The 19,295-nt window shown below is 34.8% G+C and overlaps 1 protein-coding gene across 1 annotated transcript in view; it reads left to right on the top strand.

Annotated features, from left to right (window-relative positions):
- The window catches only part of DCK (deoxycytidine kinase), a 32,837-nt gene extending 14,654 nt beyond the window's left edge, over positions 1-18,183 (top strand). The window contains exons 3-7 of the mRNA XM_055315240.1: positions 8,913-9,106; positions 10,358-10,505; positions 12,095-12,210; positions 12,964-13,054; positions 15,919-18,183. Of these exons, the coding sequence (XP_055171215.1) occupies positions 8,913-9,106; positions 10,358-10,505; positions 12,095-12,210; positions 12,964-13,054; positions 15,919-15,945 (576 nt within the window). The 3' untranslated portion in view covers positions 15,946-18,183. The remainder of the gene's footprint in view (positions 1-8,912; positions 9,107-10,357; positions 10,506-12,094; positions 12,211-12,963; positions 13,055-15,918) is intronic.
- Positions 18,184-19,295: the final 1,112 nt, after the last annotated feature.

The raw sequence follows: 19,295 nt of genomic DNA, 5'->3' as shown, positions 1-19,295 counted from the left end.
TAAATGGAGGCATTAGGCTTATATGTTTGATTTGGCATGTGTTTGATCCTCTTAGGGATTACTGTTTGGTCATTGGAATTTAGAGAGGGAATATTAGGAAGTGACAGTGACTGGCATATCCCAAGGTATGTGAGATTGTCCTTTTTTGCATAGATAAAATTGGAATTGGTTTTATTTTCCTTTCTAAAATTGAAAGTTTAAAAAAGGAAGCATATGCTTAATGATAAGATTGTAGGTGAAATTCAGTTGCATTAAATGCTGTTGTAATAAAATTTTACATATAACCTGAATATTTATAAGCTCTAATTCAGCTACTAGTTACAATATAATCTTAGAATGCACTTTAGTTTTTCTAAACTTTTCTTTGTCAGTAAAATGGGAATGGTAATAGGAAAAATCAAACTTGTGTAAGAATTAAATAAAAAAACAAAAATGAAAGTCCATTGGGTTGGAAAGACTATATGTAGTCAGGGAGTGTTTTATAGTAAGTTAAAGTACATGAGATATTTGGGAGATTCTTACACTAAAAAATTATTTATTTATCTGAAATTCAAGTTTAACTGGAGGTCCTGGTTTTTTTTTTTTTCTTTCTTAATCTGACAACTCTAATACTAAAGTATCCTAATATATTCTAGTACTGTGAAAGAAAGAATATTGCCACAAAAAAGAAGGAATTTCAGTGACTTCTTTCTGTTCATCCTCTTATCTTGATTTGGAAAGTGTGGAATGGTAGGGTTTATTGACTTTGACCTATAATAGTGCAGTGGCATTAGTGAAGCGGCAGTCCTCAGATGCTCAAAATTACTTCTATGTATTTTGCAAATTAGAGGTATATTTAGAATACCAGGTCTCTTTAAAAAAAAATCCACATACGAAATTAGATATCCCCTAATGAACACTACTATAATCAGACTATATAAAAATCTAATAACAAAAATTTGACTGCATAGAATATTTTAATGGATATTGTGGTTGGGGGACAGACCTAGGTATCAGGAGTTTTTAAGGATTAAAGAATACTAGAAGAGACCTAAGATGACCTTGCCAATTTAATTATTTAAACACATAGTACTGGCAGCCCCGGTGGCGCAGCGGTTTAGTGCCGTCTGCAGCCCGGGGTGTGGTCCTGGAGACCTGGGATCGAGTCCCACGTCTGGCTTCCTGCATGGAGCCTGCTTATTCCTCTCCCTGTGTCTCTGCCTCTCTCTCTCTCTCTCTCTCTGAATAAATAAATAAACCTTTAAAAAAAAACACACACCTAGTACTTTATGCAGAGTTGGTACTAGGCTAGAGATATGAACAAAGTAGTGAAATATTTTATTTTATTTCACTAATTTTAGAGAAGTAGAGAGGGGCAGAAGGAGAGAGAGAAAATCTTAAGTAGATTCCCTGAGCACTGAGACCAATTCAGGGCTTGATTCCAAGACCCTAGGATCACGACCCAAAACGAAACCAACAGTTGGACACTTAACTGACTAAGCCACCCAGGTGCCCTGAAGTGAAACATTTAGTAAGCTTTTGTGATATTTTGTAAGAGCAGTAGGTAATTTCACTGTTTCTAGGGTCAAATATTGAGAAGAATTTTAAAATTTCTAGTTACAGAATGCCAGATTCATACATTTCTTTGTTAAAAACTGGAGTAGGAGTGAAGTAATCCCATTTAGAAATTGAGCTAACAATTTGCAAACATAAGAATTTTACCTATTGGGTCAGATCATGACTAATTATATCGAGCATTTGATCTGTAATTATGATCACAGAGTATTATGTGGGAATGTGTGATTGCCTTTCCTCCAAAGTTTAGGGTTATATCAAGAGTACATTTGGGGCTCCTGGCTGGCTCACTTGGTAGAGCATGTGACTTTTGATCTCTGGATCATGAGTTCGAGCCCTGCATTGGGTGTAAACAACAACAACAAAAAAATCTTTAAAAGAACTATTATATTTACATGAATTGTAATGAATGAATGAATGAATACTATTATATATAACATGAATTTAACAATTTCGAGAAATTTTAAAGCTGTGAATGTTCATTGATTATGGAACAAAATCACACTTTAAAATTTGGGTCTAAATTTTTTTTTTCTAGTTTTAGTTGATCCTCATACTAGTACATATAGAATTGGTAAACAAGTCTGTATATACATATTTTTCAGGATTTTGGTCCACCTCTTTTCTGATTATATCTAGTTATGTCAGCTTCTTGTTCATTTTAGTTAACTGTAGCTAAATTTGCTAAAATCTAATTTACAAGTCTTCATTTGCCTTTTTGTCAGTCACAAGGAAAAGTGGCTTATACAAATTCACCATTTAAATCACTTGTCAAGAAGTTGGCTCAATTTTATTTTCTCCAGAAAGCACTAGAATTTGAAATAACCCTGATAGGTATTTTTCAAATTTACTGATTATAGTAATGAAGTTCCATTTTTATAATACTTTAAAATTAGGGGTTTAATTGGACATTTTCTACATTAATTATTTAGGCTGATCAGAATATGTAACTATTGTTATATTATTTAGTAAAGATTTATTTGAAGTAGATACTATATGTGTGAAGTTTTTAGGAAGTAAACTGCTTATTGAATCCTAGGAGTTCTTAATTATTTTAAGATATAAGGCAGCATCATTTAAAAGCTAACTTTATTTAAATAAACAAGTGTATATACACTATATATGTGTGTGTGTGTATATATATATATAAATATATATGTAGTCTATGATTATTGAGGAACCAAAGACTTTTAAGTAGATCTATTAATATTTACTATGTTAGAAATTTAACTTGAAACACTTAAAAAATTTGCCAGCTAATTCATTTAAAAATCACAGTTGTAAGCCCATTACATGTTAACTAACATAAATAACTATTTTCCCAAAAAAAAGAATTTAGTGAGGAAAGTGAGATTGTTTTACATTTTGCATATCTCTTAATGTCTGACTTATTAGCAAACCTGAGTTCTCATATCTGCTTCTACATTCCAACTGTTGCAATATCATGTGTTATGTAGCATCTAAAAAATTATACAGAGAATGAGAATGGAAAAATGTACATTTGTTACTAAAATCTTTTTTTTTTTTTTTTAGGCTTGTAGACCCCTCTCAGGATCTCAGGAACTCCTCAGGCATTACCCTGCCACACTTTGACAACCTCTGTTCTAGATAGTATCTTTAATCTGTAGAAATTAAACACTCAAAAGAGATTCTGTAAAAGGGCAGCCTGGGTGGCTCAGTGGTTTAGTGCTGCCTTCAGCTCAGGTTGTGATCCTGGGGTCCCGGGATTGAGTCCCGCGTCGGGCTCTGCATGGAGCCTGCTTCTCCCTCTGCTTGTGTCTCTGCCTCTCTCTCTCTTGTCTCTCATGAATAAATAAATAAAATCTTAAAAAAAAAAAAACAATTATAAAAAAAAGATTCTTTAAAAAAAAACCTGCATCCAAAAGATTAGTAATTCCACTGTGTCATCACATCTGGTTTGTGTTCATATTTCTCTATTGTCTCCTAATTTTCTTATAGTTTGTTGATATCAAGAGTCAAACAAAGTTCACATGTTATATTTGGTTGATATGCCTTTTAAATTTTAATCTATTGGTTCCTCTTCCTTTTTTTTTCTTTGCAGTTTAATACTTGAAGAAACTGGGTCATTTGCTCTTGTACAGTTTCCATCATTCTGGTCTTGGCTGAGTGCATCTCTGTGGTATAGTTTAACATGTTTCTCAATCTCTGTATTTCCTGTAAATTTGTAGTTAGATCTTCTAGAGCTTTGATTAGATTTGGTTTTAGTTTTTTTTGGCTAGACTTCTTAGGTACTGATGTGTATTTTCTTTCACATTTTACCAGGAGCATGTCTTTTTGTGGTGTCAAAATCGATTAGTCTGTTCAGGTTTTGTCAGCTTATAAAATTCCCTCTTAGTTTTTCTCTAATAATTTTAGGATCTATTGCTAATTTATGCCCTAATATATCGTTAGGTGTTGGAAAGGTGATATTCTAATAATCAAGGCTGTTAGTTAAGATTCTTCAGTCAAAGAAGACCATTTCCTCTTCTACTATTTCATTAACCTGAAGTAACTTTTGTAAAGAAAGGGCCAGAATAAAAAAAAAATTTTTTTCTCATTAAACTTTTGTTTTAATGGGTCTTAAAATTCTGTGACAGAATTTTGGTCAAGTTGTTTCCAATAAAAAGTACTGATTTTAAAACTAATAACTTAAAACTGCCACACACACACACAAACCAAATGGTCCACAAAACGTTCTCCTTTCCTTGTGAAGGTTGGACGATGCCTTGTCATCATTGACCAGGCTCTTACTATCCAACTTAAATGGCCCATTGACACAGTTCTGAGACCGTTCTTCCACCACTGATTAAGCCTGGGGTGGCAGGTGTTGGGGACAATATTCATTCAGCCTTCTGAGCTTTCTGGGCAGACTTGGTGACTTTGCCAGCTCCAGCTGCCTTCTTGTCCACTGCTTTGATGACATCCGCGCAACCATCTGTCTCATGTCATGAACAGTAATACAGCCCAGAGGAGGATAGTCAAGAAGCTCTCAGCACATGTAAGTGTGCCAGGAACCATCTCAACAAAGGCAGCATCCCCAGATTTCACGAACTTGGGACCGTCTTCCAGCTTTTTTCCAGAATGACGATCTATGTTCTCCTTCAGCTCAGCAAACTTGCAAGCTCCGTGAGCTGTGTGACAATCCGGCACAGGTGCGTGTCCAGCACCGATTTGGCCCGGAGGCCCAGGAAATCACCCAAGCCGTGAAGCCAGCTGCTTCCACTGGGGGGTCATTGTTGCTGTCGTCGGCCACACTGCCACGACGAGCATCTCTGACAGATATGCTCTTGACACTGAAGCCCACATTGTCCCCAGGAAGAGCCTCACTCAAGCTTCATGGTGCATTTCCACAGACTTTACTTCAGTTGTACCACTGACCGGAGCAAAGGTACCACCACGCCAGGCTGAAGAACACCAGGCTCCACGCGGCCCCCGGGGCCAGTCCCAATACCACCGACTTGGTAGACGTCCTGGAGAGGCAGGTGCAAGGGCTTCTCAGGTGGCCGAGTCGGCGCAGGATGCAAGCCAGAGCCTCGAGCAGTGTGGTTGCCCTGGCATTCCCGTCTCTACGGTGACTTTCCATCCCTTGAACCAAGGCATGTTAGCACTTGGCTCCAGCATGTTGTCACCATTCCAACCAGAAACTGGCACAAATGCTACTGTGTCGGGCTGGTGGCCAATTTTCGTGATGTAGGTGCTGATTGTTGGTGTTAACAAAATGGGTTCCACTGAGCCACCTTACAGCCGGAAGAGATAGGAGGAAATTGTTAAGGAAGTCAGAATACAGTTTTTTATATTTTTTCTCTATAAATTTCCAGAATAATTAATTGGTGACCTAGCAACCTCTAAAGATGTTTAGAGAGTTTTTTTTCCCCCTGGTTTTCTTTAGATTATGAATTTATAAATTTATGCCTTCCATGCACCATTCCTTTCAGATGTCCGAAGTCTCCTGTCTTTGACAAGTGGAAGCCCTTCCCTTGGTACAACCTCAGTAGATTTTGATAGTTTACTTGTTCCCTGGAACAAGATGTATTAAGCTCATCTTGTACATTTCTTTCTTCAGGCATAGAATCAGGTATCTGACCCTAATTCCTTTCAGTGGGAAATGGTATTTAGACATCATAATCTGGGTGACGTTTATGTTTATTTCTGCAAGCTTGTCATTGTTTATAGTCCTTTTGGTGGGCAGAGTTAGGAAAACTGTATCTTATAGAAAGGAAAATAATTCATGAGTTCTAGATGCTAGTTCAAATTCATAAATAAGATTACAGAAATTGGGGTACCTGGGTGGCACAATTGGTTGGGCATCCCACTCTTGGTGTTGGCTCAGGTCATGAGATGGGGCTCCGTGTTGGGCCCCACATGCAGCACAGAGTCTGCTTGAGGATTCTCTGTATCTCTCCCTTTGCCTCTTCTCCTTGCTGTCCATCTCTCTCTATCTCAAATTAGAAAAAAAAAAAAAGATTACAGAGATTTTACTTTATTTTTTATTCTGTATTTTTTTTCTTAAACTGGAAATATTGGTTCCAACAATGTGATTATGAAATCACAAAATGCTGGGGAGACCTTGCTCTGTTTTATTAAGAAGATAGGCTCCAAATGCCTTAAGGGGCCCGGGAGCTAAACAAATAAATCAGGGCAGTTGTGAGAATCAACAGGAAATATCAGAGGCTGATAAAACGGAGAGCATATGTCCCACCTGATGGAAGCATGTGTGACGTGGCTATAAGTAGTTTTTACTTAGAGAAAATACAGACACAGTATTGCTTGGTTTTCACAATAAATTTTTTTTTCATTTGAGTATAGTTAATACACTATTAATGTTACATTAATTTCGGTTGTTAGCATAGTGGATTCAACAAACTGTATCTTGAACTGTGCTCACTACAAGTGATATCTACTGTCTGTCACCATACAACCTTATTACAATATCATATATTGACTATATTCCCTATGCTGTGCCATTTTTTCTTGTGACTTAACTCATTCCAGAACCAGAAGCTTATATCTCCTACTCCCCTACATCCATTTTGCCCATCCCCCATCCTCCTCTTCTCTGGCAGCCATCAGTTTGTTCTTTGTATTTATAGATTTAATTCTGCTTTTTGTTTATTTTTTATTCATTTGTTTTTTTTCAGATTCCACATATAAGTGAAATCATATATTTGCCTTTTTCTGACTTATTTCACTTAACGTAATACCGTCTAAGTGCATATATTTTTTTGAGTTAATATTTTTGTTTTCTTCGGGTAAATACCCAGTAGTGGAATTACTGGATTATAAGGTCATTCTATTTTTAATTTTTTGAGGAAAGTCCCTACTGTTTTCCACAGTGGCTGTACCAATTAACATTCCCACCAATAGGGTATGGAGATCCCTTTTGCTCCACATCCTTGTCAATACTTGTTATTATTTTCTATTTTAGCCATTCTGACAGGTATAAAGTGATATCTCATCGTGGTTTTGATTTACATTTCCCTGATGATTAGTGATGTTGAAGATCTTCTCATGTGTCTTTTGGCCATCTGTATGTCTTCTTTGAAAAAATGTCTATTTAGGTCTTCTGTCCATGTTTTAATCAGATTGGTTTTTTTTTTTTAATGTTGAGTTGTATGAGTTTTTAATATATTTTGTATGAGTTTTTAATATATAATCCCTTATCAGATGGATATATCATTTACCAATATCTTCTTTCATTCAGTAAATTGCCTTTTTGTTTTTTTTTTTTAGCTTTTATTTATTTTTATTTATTTATTTATTCATTCATTCATTTTTAAATTTTTATTTATTTATGATAGTCACAGAGAGAGAGAAAGAGAGAGAGGCAGAGACACAGGCAGAGGGAGAAGCAGGCTCCATGCACCGGGAGCCCGATGTGGGATTCGATCTCTGGTCTCCAGGATCGCGCTCTGGGCCAAAGGCAGGCGCCAAACCGCCGCGCCACCCAGGGATCCCACCTTTTTGTTTTGTTGATAGCTTCCTTTGCTTTGCAAAAGCTTTTTATTTTGTATTGCAATCTCAATAGTTTATTTTTGCCTGAGGAGACGTATCTAGAAAAATGTTGCTATGGCTGATGTAAGGAGAAATTACTGTCTGTTTCTCTTTTCGGTAGTTTTATGACTTCAGGTCACACATTTAGATCTTTAATCCATTTTGAGTTTATTTTTGTGTATGGTATTAGAAAGTAGTCCAGTTTCATTCATTTACATGTAGTTGTCCAGTTGTCCCAACACCATTTACTGAAGGTATGGTCTTTTTTCCTATTGTATATTCTCACCTCCTTTGTCATAGATTAATTGACCATATAAGCGTAGGTTTATTTCTGGGCTCTCCTCTTCTATTCCTTTCATCTCTATATCTGTTTTTGTACCAGTACCGTACAGTTTTGATTACTACAGTTTTGTAGTTTATCTTGAAGTCTAGGATTGTGATAATGTTACTGAAAGATCCAAGTTCGGCTGCTCATTGCTCAAAAAGCCGATACTCAAGATGAATTTTGATTGATAATATGAACTTTATTCAGGAGGTCCACCACCTGGGGAGAAGGTAGAGTCTTGTCCAAAAGCCGACTCTTGAGATTTCTGCCTGGCCCAAAGATTTTTAAAGGAACTTCAGAGTATTTAATCAGTAAAAAGGGAGCACAGTGGTCTGTAACACTTTTTGATTGCGTGTAGACTCTGGTGCCAACTATAGATATTATTATGGTGGTTGTGATTGGTGCCCAGGGTGGCAGGGGAGGTTGTGCAGGAGAGTTTAGTTCCGAGTTTTTCTAGGAAATAATAAACGATCTGTAGATATGCCAAGAAAGTTAACTGATCACTAGGGCTAAAGTTGCTTGCTAAAACTTACAGACTACTAAACTGTCTGGAGGGGCTGAGGCCATGGATTCAATGTGATTTTTCTTTCTCATGATTGCTTTCGCTATTCAGGATCTTTTGTGATACCATAACAAATTTTAGGATTCTTTGTTCTAGTTCTGTGAAAAATGCTCTTCTGGTTTTTGCATTTTTAAAAAGAAGATATAAATCTAGGTGTATTATGTGAAATTATTTAGCTTTTAAATATTGACAACTAATTCCAGTTTTTAAAAGGGCCAAACAAGTATTTTCTGTCATAGGCTTTTGTTTGTGACTTCTTGTGGAAAGGCTCTAAGGAACTGATGGTTAAGCTGGCCTTTCAAGTTCTTCTAGACCTCAGGCATCCTGAAGAATACCCAGGAGGAAGAGGACTTAATCATGTTGGTTTTGCTAATTGTGATGCATTTATTTATCTAACTTCTCTTTTGGGCTTTTAAAAAAATTTAAATAACTATTGGTCATTAATTTTGCTTTTTGTTTCTTTTTTCAAATTCAAAATAGGAACTGACAACATCTCAGAAAAGTGGTGGGAATGTTCTTCAGATGATGTATGAGAAGCCTGAACGGTGGTCTTTTACCTTCCAGTCATATGCGTGCCTCAGTCGAATACGAGCCCAGCTTGCCTGTCTTGATGGCAAGCTCAAAGATGCAGAGAAACCTGTATTATTTTTTGAACGATCTATATATAGTGACAGGTATATATAAATGAGTTGCACTTGTCATTTTGGAATCATGGCTTGGAACTGCAGTTTTTTGGTTTTTTTTTTTGTTTTTTTCTGTTTCCTGGTAATCAAAACAAAGCTGTTTTGAGGATTTGAAATGCAACATTACCTTTAGCAGTTTAGTAATAATGGCTAATGCCATTATTAATTATAGGGAAGTTCTCGTGTTAATTAAAGTTGCTAGCTTCTGTGGAAACTTTAAGGAATATGATAGCCATCTCATTCAGATTTGCAGAGAAGTATTTTTTTTCTTCTAACCTTCTTAAAATCCTCATCTCCTCTGGTTAAATCTGAATCTGTACACTCTGGACTTGCATCTTCAGCAAGAACAAAAATCTCTAAGGGGGGGATTTTTGATCCTTAGAGTTACCCTGCTTATGCAAAGATTCTTTTAAGCTAGAGTTGGCTCAGAACAAATGTTCTCAAACTTTGGTCTCAGGATCCCTTTTCATTTTAATAATTATTGAAGAGCCCAAGAGCTTTGTGTCTTATTGATATTTATGTTATTAAAAATTAAGATTGAGAAATATAAAGAACATTTACTAATTTATTTTAAATTAGTAATAATAAACCTATTACATATTAGCATAAATAACATACTTGTAAAGTTATATTTTTCAAAACAAAAGAATTAGTGAGGAGGATCATTTTATATTTTTGCAAATCTCTTTAATGTCTGACTTAATAGGAGACAGCTGGGTTCTCATTTATGCTTCTTTTTTTTTTATTTTTTTTTATTTATGATAGTCACACAGAATGAGAGAGAGAGGCAGAGACATAGGCAGAGGGAGAAGCAGGCTCCATGCACCGGGAGCCCGACGTGGGACTCGATCCTGGGTCTCCAGGATCGCCCTGGGCCAAAGGCAGGCGCCAAACCGCTGCGCCACCCAGGGATCCCTCTCCTTTATGCTTCTCTATTCATCTGTGTGCCATGTTCTTTTGGTTGAAGTATAGTATATACAGTAATCTGGCCTCTCATGGAACCCTTCAGAAGATCTTGGGGACTACCAGGGATCCTTAAACTACATTTTTGAGAACTGCTGGCAAAGAACATATTTCCTATAGTTGGAGATACTCTGTTGATTTTTTTTCTGCTGTCTAAGGCATTATCTGCCATGGATCTTGGGAGAATGTTCCATGTCCATTTAGTAAATTTACTTTCTCTTTTCTGTTTCTTTGTGTTTTTTGGAAAGGAATTATGTGTTGATATAGACTCTCTTTCAGGTATGTCTTTGCAGCTAATCTGTATGAATCTGAGTGCATGAATGAAACAGAGTGGACAATTTATCAAGACTGGCATGACTGGATGAATCACCAATTTGGCCAAAGCCTGGAACTGGATGGAATCATTTATCTTCGAGCCACTCCAGAGGTGAGACTCAATAAAAATTTGCTTGCTCCATTGACAATTTAATATTTAGAAATCCTTTTGGTGGCACGCAGTGAAGGCAGTTTAGTTGAACTCCACTCCCTTACTCTCTACCTCTCACATCCAAATTAGAAACTCATATCTGTGTAGATAGAAGCATTCTCTTTGTCAGCAAAGTAGAAACCCACATTTGGCAAGTTGCTCTTTTTAGGTCTTTTTTTGTATTTCCTCAGTTTTGTGCTTTGTTATTTCTTCCTAACTTTTGCAAAGTCTCTTACCTGTTACAGCTAGATTGAAATTTTGCTTGAGTGACTGCTAGAGTATAGGCATCTTGGTGTGAGACGGGGTATTTTAATTACTGTTGGATTTCCATTGCCTAGAACAGGACCTAGATACATAGTAGGAGCTCAGCAAATATTTGTGAATGAATTGCAAAGTTGATGGAGGTCTGTTTCAGGAAATCTTTTATGTCTGTTCATGGCTTGGACTGGATAGCAGCTTTTGTTGAGAAGAGACTTAGAGGGCTCTTTCCATTTTCAGTTAAGGGAGCTTACTTAAAAATGTGCCTTTCATGATTGGTTGTAATATAACTGTTCTTACTATATATGAAATTATGTAATGAATCCAGGAAGACCAAGTGGATGCCTTTCATAAAGCTAACCTAAATAAGAGCTTATATTTATTAAATTCTAGATTTGGTGCTTACATTCCAGTTTTTCTGTTTTTTATTCCTGTCTTCCCTAAGACACAAAGAAGGCTCTGATGAATATAAATGTCATGATTTCTAGCCTGAAAGAATATTATGTTATTATTGAAGCCGAATTTTTAAAGAAACCAGGTTTCTGATTCCAAGTGATGACTTTGTTCTTTTTAATATAAAGGAAGCTCGAATTTAACATCTATTTTGAAATTCACTTTTGTTTTTGAGAATAATTTTTTTTTATTTTAATTACGAAAATAGGGACGCCTGGGTGGCTCAGTGGCTAAGTATCTGCCTTCGGCTCAGGGCATGATCCTGGGATCTGGGATTGAGTCCCATGTTGGGCTCCTTGCAGGGAGCCTGCTTCTCCCTCTGCCTATGTCTCTGCCTCTCTCTTTTTCTCATAAATAAATAAAATCTTAAAAAAATTACAAAAATAGTAAATGTCAATATAGCACATAAAGAATACTAATAATTTCATTTTGTTAGAAAGTATAGTCTATAAAAGTCTAACACAAGTCTAACTTTTATTTCATCAGTATTATTTATAATTATAATATCTTTTGATTGTAGGATCATGTAAGTATTTGAAAAGAGGATTTATAATACATTTTGAAGCATTTACATTTTACCAAGCTCATTTTGTACAATATTTTTCAAGTATGGATCCCATAAGTTTATAGACTTACTCTAAAAGTACTACTTGGTTTAGAGTCATCAAATGATTGAAAAGCACATGAAGGGAAAAATGAACTATTTCAACTTTCTAGAAGGAATAAATGGTGATTTTGGCTAGCGTAACTCAAGAGACACAAGAGAAGAAAAATTTAATGGCAACAGACAAGAATAATTATTCTTTGCCCCTAACCTCTTTCTTATTGTTTGCTTTTAGAAATGCTTGAATAGAATATATTTACGGGGAAGAAATGAAGAACAAGGCATTCCTCTTGAATATTTAGAGAAGCTTCACTATAAGCATGAGAGCTGGCTACTGCATAGAACACTGAAGTAAGACTTCCTTATTCTTATTTACTATTTAAAGACCTTTAAAATAAAAATTTAATCTAAAACATGTACAGATTTTCATTTTCAACCATTTTTATTTTAAACTAGTATTGTAAGATCTACCAGAATTAGGTGTCAATTGTGATTCTTTTTATTGTAATGAGATCCTATTTCCTTAAAATTTTTATGGCTAATCTTCCCCAGTGGTATTGATAGCATATAATTAAGTGATGAAGTAGGAAATATACCTGTGTATGTTACTTAGATACTCTCTTTCAGAGAGAATTTAAGATAAGATACTTCAAATTTATTTTTTAGATCAAGGCTTGGGAGGTTGTATAACACAGTTGTTAAGAGCATGGACTTTGTTGTCATTAGTCAGATCTTGGGTCAAATCCAGACTGACTTGTTAGGCGTCCTCTGAGCCTCAGAGTGTCTTCCCTGAGCTTTAAGTTTTCTCATCTTCAAATGCAGACATTCCTTATTTTATGTTAAGATTTTGGTTTTTGAGGATTATATGTCATAATGTCTAGCTTTATATATTTTACATTGAGATTTTTAGATATTATTAGTATATAGTAGTAAATCTAGGGAAGGAAGAAGGGGCTTCCAGATAAAGTACTTGCAGAATAAATTTAATATAAAATGATTGACAACATTTTGATATTCCAGAGATGGTATAAGAATAAGTTTTTAGTGTTTCTTTTTTCTTTATTGCTTTTTAAAATTCGGTTCACCTCTTTCTTTTTAAAACAGAACCAACTTTGATTTTCTACAAGAAATCCCTATCTTAACTCTGGATATCAATGAAGACTTTAAAGACAAACACAATGGTCTTATTGAAAAGGTATATTTATACAAAGACTATACACTAACATTTGTTTGTTTTGTCTAGAAAAGTGTTGTAACTTGTGGGAAAACAATTTTCTAACAGGAAAGAAAACAAAATTATACTGAGACCATTAAGAGCTTTAGAGAGATTTAGACTTTAGATTCTAATCCTAACTTGAGATTCTAGCTCTGTGGCCTTAGCTAAAATGAGGAGGTTCTTTTATCCTTCTGTCCCTTTATCTGTAATACAGGGATGATCACATTAACAAAAGTTCTTGCTCCCCTCCTCTCCTCTGCTGTTTCCTCTTCTTCCTCTCTTCTCTATATCATCAATCTTTAGGTACTTGAATAATGAACTACTTGTGAAATTAAATTTATCTTTTTTAACTTAATTCAGTATGAAAGATACTTGAAGTTGTAGGATAAAGATTTCATTCATTTTTATTTTATTTTTTTTTAATTTTTTTTTTTTAATTTATTTACGATAGTCATACAGAGAGAAAGAGAGGCAGAGACACAGGCAGAGGGAGAAGCAGGCTCCATGCACCGGGAGCCTGACGTGGGATTCGATCCCGGGTCTCCAGGATCCCGGGTCTCCAGGATCGCGCCCTGGGCCAAAGGCAGGCGCCAAACCGCTGCGCCACCCAGGGATCCCTTCATTCATTTTTATATTAAAGTCTTGAAATTAAAGGATTTTTAGTTTTGACTTTCTGTGGGACCTTGTCAATGATGAATTGGCATTGCCTGATCATTGAGTCATTGTCTTAATCAGACTTAATCTGTCCTCTACATATTTGAGAGCTGACTATATTCTGTTAATGAGTGGTGCCTGTACTGATAAAGGGACTGGAGAAAACCTATTGATGTACACTTGAGAGAGAATAGTAACGAGAATTGTATAATAAATATCCTACTGTCCATGTTAATTAACTTAGTGATGATCCAAGATCTAAAGATGAAGCCACATTTTTTTTTTTGGTTTGTTTAGTTTTGAGAGAAATTTGATTTTTTTTCTCCTTCACAAAATGTCTGTTATTTGCTATAATAGGAAGCTGACGTTCATAAATGATATATCTCAAAAATTTTGAAAGTCTCAACACTTATTATTAACTACTCATATAGTTGTTTTTCCCATGATATATGTAAAGTAAAGCATATCTGGAAAATTCAGATGACCTCTTTGTATCATAATGATGTTAAAAATATAGCATATATATGGATACCTGGGTGGCTCAGTCATTTAACTGTCTGCCTTCAGCTCCAGTCATGATCCCGGTATCCTGGCATCAAGTCTCAGGTTAAGCCCAACATTGACCCCCACCATGGGGCTCCCGGCTCAGTGGAGAGTCTTCTTCTCCCTCTTTTTCTGCCTCTCCCCCTGCTCATGCTCACTTGCTCTCTCTCAAATAAATAAATATTTTAAAAATTTTATTTAAATTCAGTTAATTGGGGCACCTGGATGGCTCAGTGGTTGAGTGTCTGCCTTTGCTTCAGGTCCTGATCCCAGGGTTCTGGGATTGAGTACTCCTGCATCAGGCTCCCTACAAGGAGCCTGCTTCTCCCTCTGTGTATCTGCTTCTCTCTCTGTGTCTCTCATGAATAAATAAAATCTTTAAAAAAAATAAAATTAATTAATTAACATATATAATGTATTATTGGTTTCAGAGGAAGAGGTCAGTGATTCATCAGTCTTATATAACACCCAATGCTCATTACATCATGTGTCTTCCTTAATGTCCATCACCCAGTTACCCCCTCCTCCACACCCCCTCCCATCCAGCAACCTTCAGTTTGTTTTCTATGATTAAGAATCTCTTATGGTTAGTTAGCTTCTCCCTCTCATTCTGCCCTTACCCCTGCTCATGCTTTCACTCACTCTCAAATAAATAAAATCTTTAAAATATTTTATAAAATATATAGGATATGATTCATTTATGATACTATGAAATTAAATGAAATACAATTAAATCAGCCATTGTAGTACTAACAGCCAACCAATATTTTAACTGAGTGAATCTGTAAAACCACTTTTTAACTTTATCTAATACTTATGTATTTTGACTAAGAATCGTATATAAATGTTATTGTTTACCTTTAATTAATACTAGTAGTGGGCTTTCTTTTTTTCTTATTGAAATATGTAACTGACATACAATGTGATATATAGTTTCAGGTGTACAACATATTTATTTGACAATTCTATATATTATGCATTGCTTACTACTGTAAGTGTAGTTACTGTTACTATGTAACATTATTACTATAAGTATTTTTTTTTTACCATAAGTATTTTTAAGATATTATTTCAAGGCAACAATCTTCCTTTCTTCAGAAGAATTATGTGTCATCTAGAATTTATAGAGAATAGAATCTTTTTGCATTGTGATGTTGGTTAGTTGATTAGGTTCATTCACAACTTATATGACCTTTCCTTGCATATTAACATTACAGATATGTATACATGACTCATATTTGTGCTTCAGAAGTATTATAAATTTTACATGTCTGGACCTTTCAGAGTTGTTTAAACCATCCAATTTCTAATACTTTTGGTGCTAAAGCTGCATGTCAGTGGTCTATGTTATTATAAAGAGATTATGAAATTTGTGTTATGGCTATTATAGAACTGTATGAATCTTAGATGAAAACTTAATAACTCCTGTAATGACATTTTAGGTCATTTATCTTTTACTACTAAGATATTAATATATCTTTTGAAAATAAATACTATGGCTTTGTGATGGAGTTACTTAGTACAATTGAGGTCTTCAGCTGTTATATACTATTAAATAGAGATGGATATTAGACATTTCAAATTAGTCAAGAATTATATATGTATATTTTTTAAGAATTATATTAATATTTATTTCCTCCCCTCAGGTCAAAGAATTTTTGAGCACTTTGTGATTTTGCTGAAGACTAAAGGCAGCCAAGTGATTCTAGATACTTCAGCTTTGTGTATCTTCATAGCTCAATATTCATACAAGTCTCTAGAAAACTCAGGTTTTTTACCATTTTTGTTCCAAGAAAAAAATTGTTTTGATGAATTCTGTATAAAATTTTATGAGCAATTTCATTTCTTTTTGGCTTTTTAAAAATAAAGACATCGAATTATCTCTCACAACAAAAAGTCTGGAGGTAGATGGTTCCAGAGTAAGTACTGGCTGAACTACATCATGAAAGGACCCAGCCTCCTCCTGTCTTTCCCTTCTATTACTTTCCTAGGCAGGTTGGCTTTTTTTTTCTTCCCCCTGGTGCTTCTTATTTCACTGGTGAGCAGTTTCTTAAGTGGGAACTTTAATGTTACATAGTAAGTGTTAGTGTGTGCTGTATAAATTAATGCACCGATTACAAGTTGGAAAGCGGAATTTAAGAAATCCCAAAAAATGGATTATGAAGTTTTATTTTAAATACTTTTGATCAAGCGTCTCTCCTTCCATCTTAATTTATGTGGAAGATAAGACCAGTTTAGTATTTAATCACTTCACTGATATTTATGAATGTATCTATAATTCATTAATAAAGGAGCAGGTGAGACTTTGTTCCCATTTTGTAATGGCATAACCTATCTTATAAGTAATTAATCTTTATTCTGCTTTTGTTTTTATATTTGTGGTATGGGTGAGACTTGTCTTTTTGCATGGGATTTTAGAAGATTAGAGAGGAAATGATAACATGTTTCTGTATTTAAAAGATAAGTGTAAAGATTCAATTTATATGGAGCTTAAAATAGCTGCCTATTTTTATCTCAGACCATTCTCTTAGAGTGGATATTAAACTTATAGTTAAAAGATTGGTTTAAAATATGATTGCCTTTAATTTGTTTGAGGTGAAAATATGGTTTTCCCTAAGTTTCTTTCCATTTTTATTGGTAAAAATTTAGTGGAACATAGCAAGGGATAAGTTTTTCCATTTTATTTTTTGTAGACTCTACTGGGAGTGAGTAGTTTCTCTTCTTTACCTTTATACTTGCTTGAGAGGTCAAAAGAGAAACTGAAGACAAGGTAGATTATCTTCTTAGATGCATCATCTCTTTTATCCTAGCTCTTACTTCCTTCCCTACCTGCTTTCCTTACTGTCTGTATTAATTAGGCAGCCTGCTACTTAATTATTATGTTTTGTTTTTGTTTTTATTTATTTCTTAGTAATTTCTATACCCAACGTGGGTCTCCAACTCATAATACCAAAATCACGAGTTGCACACTCTTCTGACTGAGCCAGCCAGGCACCCTGACAGCCTGCTGTTTTAAAGCTTAAATGAAAGTCACACATTTCTACTTTTGAGAACATGATCACTTTTCACTTCACAGTTTGCTTTGCTTCTCTGTAGGGGTTATACCTTCAGTTTTTTCCTCTTTTATATGTTCTGTATCTTGAAAGTATTATCATTTTTGTTCAATATATATTAGGAAACATATGTAATGATAAATAATACAAGGGGGTAGAATAGTTGTAATTTTTAAAACTCTGCATGGATTCATTTTAGGTCTGTAGGTAAAGGTTTTCCTCAAGTTTGCTTAGTTAAGGTGTGCAGTGTTTTTCTATGTATTAACCTTTCTACTTGATGTTTTAGAAAAATTCTGTTTTTGAAATGAGGAGTCACTTTGACTTTGAAACTATCATTTTCCTTTTTCAAATGTAATTTTTTGTTTTGTGTTTTTGATAATTAAAGATGATAATTTTGTAGGTTAAACATTGTAGATGCACTGATCTTGAGACTTTGTCTCAAGTCCTATACTCACCACGAATATTGAAACCATTTCATGATATTGTATGGGTTTTTTTTTTGTCTGTATTTGATACAAATGAATTTGTTTACTAAATATTAGTTTAGTAAATAAGTGTAAATCTCATGAACTGTGATGGAGCTATACTCATTGAAATGATTATATCTTTTTAAAATTAAAATTTATCCTACTTTTGAAGAAAAAATTATGAATATAAAACAGTGACAATGGTTTAAATAAATAACATCGATTCTGTTTTAATTATGAAGACATAATTTAGAGATTTTTAGTAACTTCTAGAAATGTTTAATTTAATGCCTTTTTAAAATCTGTAGAATTGAAAAAACCTTTAAAAATTTGTTTGTTAAGATTCACAGTAAAAGCTGTACCATTGGTGGGTACAAGAGTATTGAGCCTAGTGGTCTGCATTATCTTTTTTTATCCTATTTCCCATATTAGATCATCTTACATCAGACTATATGGACTAATTTTTATTGTTCGCTGTTTTAATAAGGTAATTTTAATTGTGCAAGACATTCCCTCATTCAGAGTAGTCTCATCTTTTATGTCAGAAACTGACCACTATATACTGAACCCTGCTAAAAATTAGGTCTCTCATATTTTAAAGGAGAAAAAGTCCCAAAGTATTTTTTATAGAAAAATGTAAATGTTATTACCTCCAAAAATGCTAGACTATAGACCTTATTTGGATTGTATCCGTCCTATCTCTCTCTCACTCTCTTTTTTTAATAGACTTTATTTTTTAGAGCACTTTTAGGTTCATAGCAAATTAAGTAGAAAGTAGAGTTCCCATTATACTCTTTTCTCCCATATTTGTACAGCCTTTTCCACTATCAACATCCACCACCAGAGTGGTACATTTGTTTTATTTCATTTTTTAAAGATTTTATGTATTTATTGATAAGAGACATGGAGAGAGAGGCAGAGACATAGGCAGAGAGAGAAGCAGACTCCCTGTGCAGAGCCTGATGCAGGACTTGATCCCAGCACCCTGGGATCACGCCCTGAGCCAAAGGCCGATGCTCAATCACTGAGCCATTCAGGCGTCCCGGTACATGTGTTTTAATCAGTGAACCTACACTGACACATTATCACTCAAAGTACGTAGTTTACCTTAAGGTTTATTCAGTGATGTGCATTTGTGGGTTTTGACAAATGAATAATGACATATATCCACCACTGTAATGTAATACAAAATAGTTTTGCTGCCCCCAAAATCCTCTGTGTTCTCTTCATCACTCCTATCCAACCTCTAGCCACCACTAATATTTTTATTGTCTTCATAGTTTTGCTTTTTCCAGAAAGTCATATGGTTGGAAGCATTTAGTATGTAGCCTTTTCTGTTAGGCTTTCACCTAGTAATTTGCATTTCTTTTCCTCCATCCCTTCTTTTCATGGCTTGATAGCTTGGTTTTTTTTTTTAGGATTGAATAATCCATTGTCTCCATGGATCATAGTTATCCACTCTCTCCTGTTGAAGGACGTCTTGCTTGCTTCCAAGTTTTGGCA

This window comes from Nyctereutes procyonoides, unplaced genomic scaffold (genome assembly GCF_905146905.1).
Source record: "Nyctereutes procyonoides isolate TBG_1078 unplaced genomic scaffold, NYPRO_anot_genome, whole genome shotgun sequence".
Lineage (NCBI taxonomy): Eukaryota > Metazoa > Chordata > Mammalia > Carnivora > Canidae > Nyctereutes > Nyctereutes procyonoides.
The sequence above is the reverse complement of the archived record's forward strand: the minus strand, read 5'-3'. Positions and strand labels throughout refer to the sequence as shown.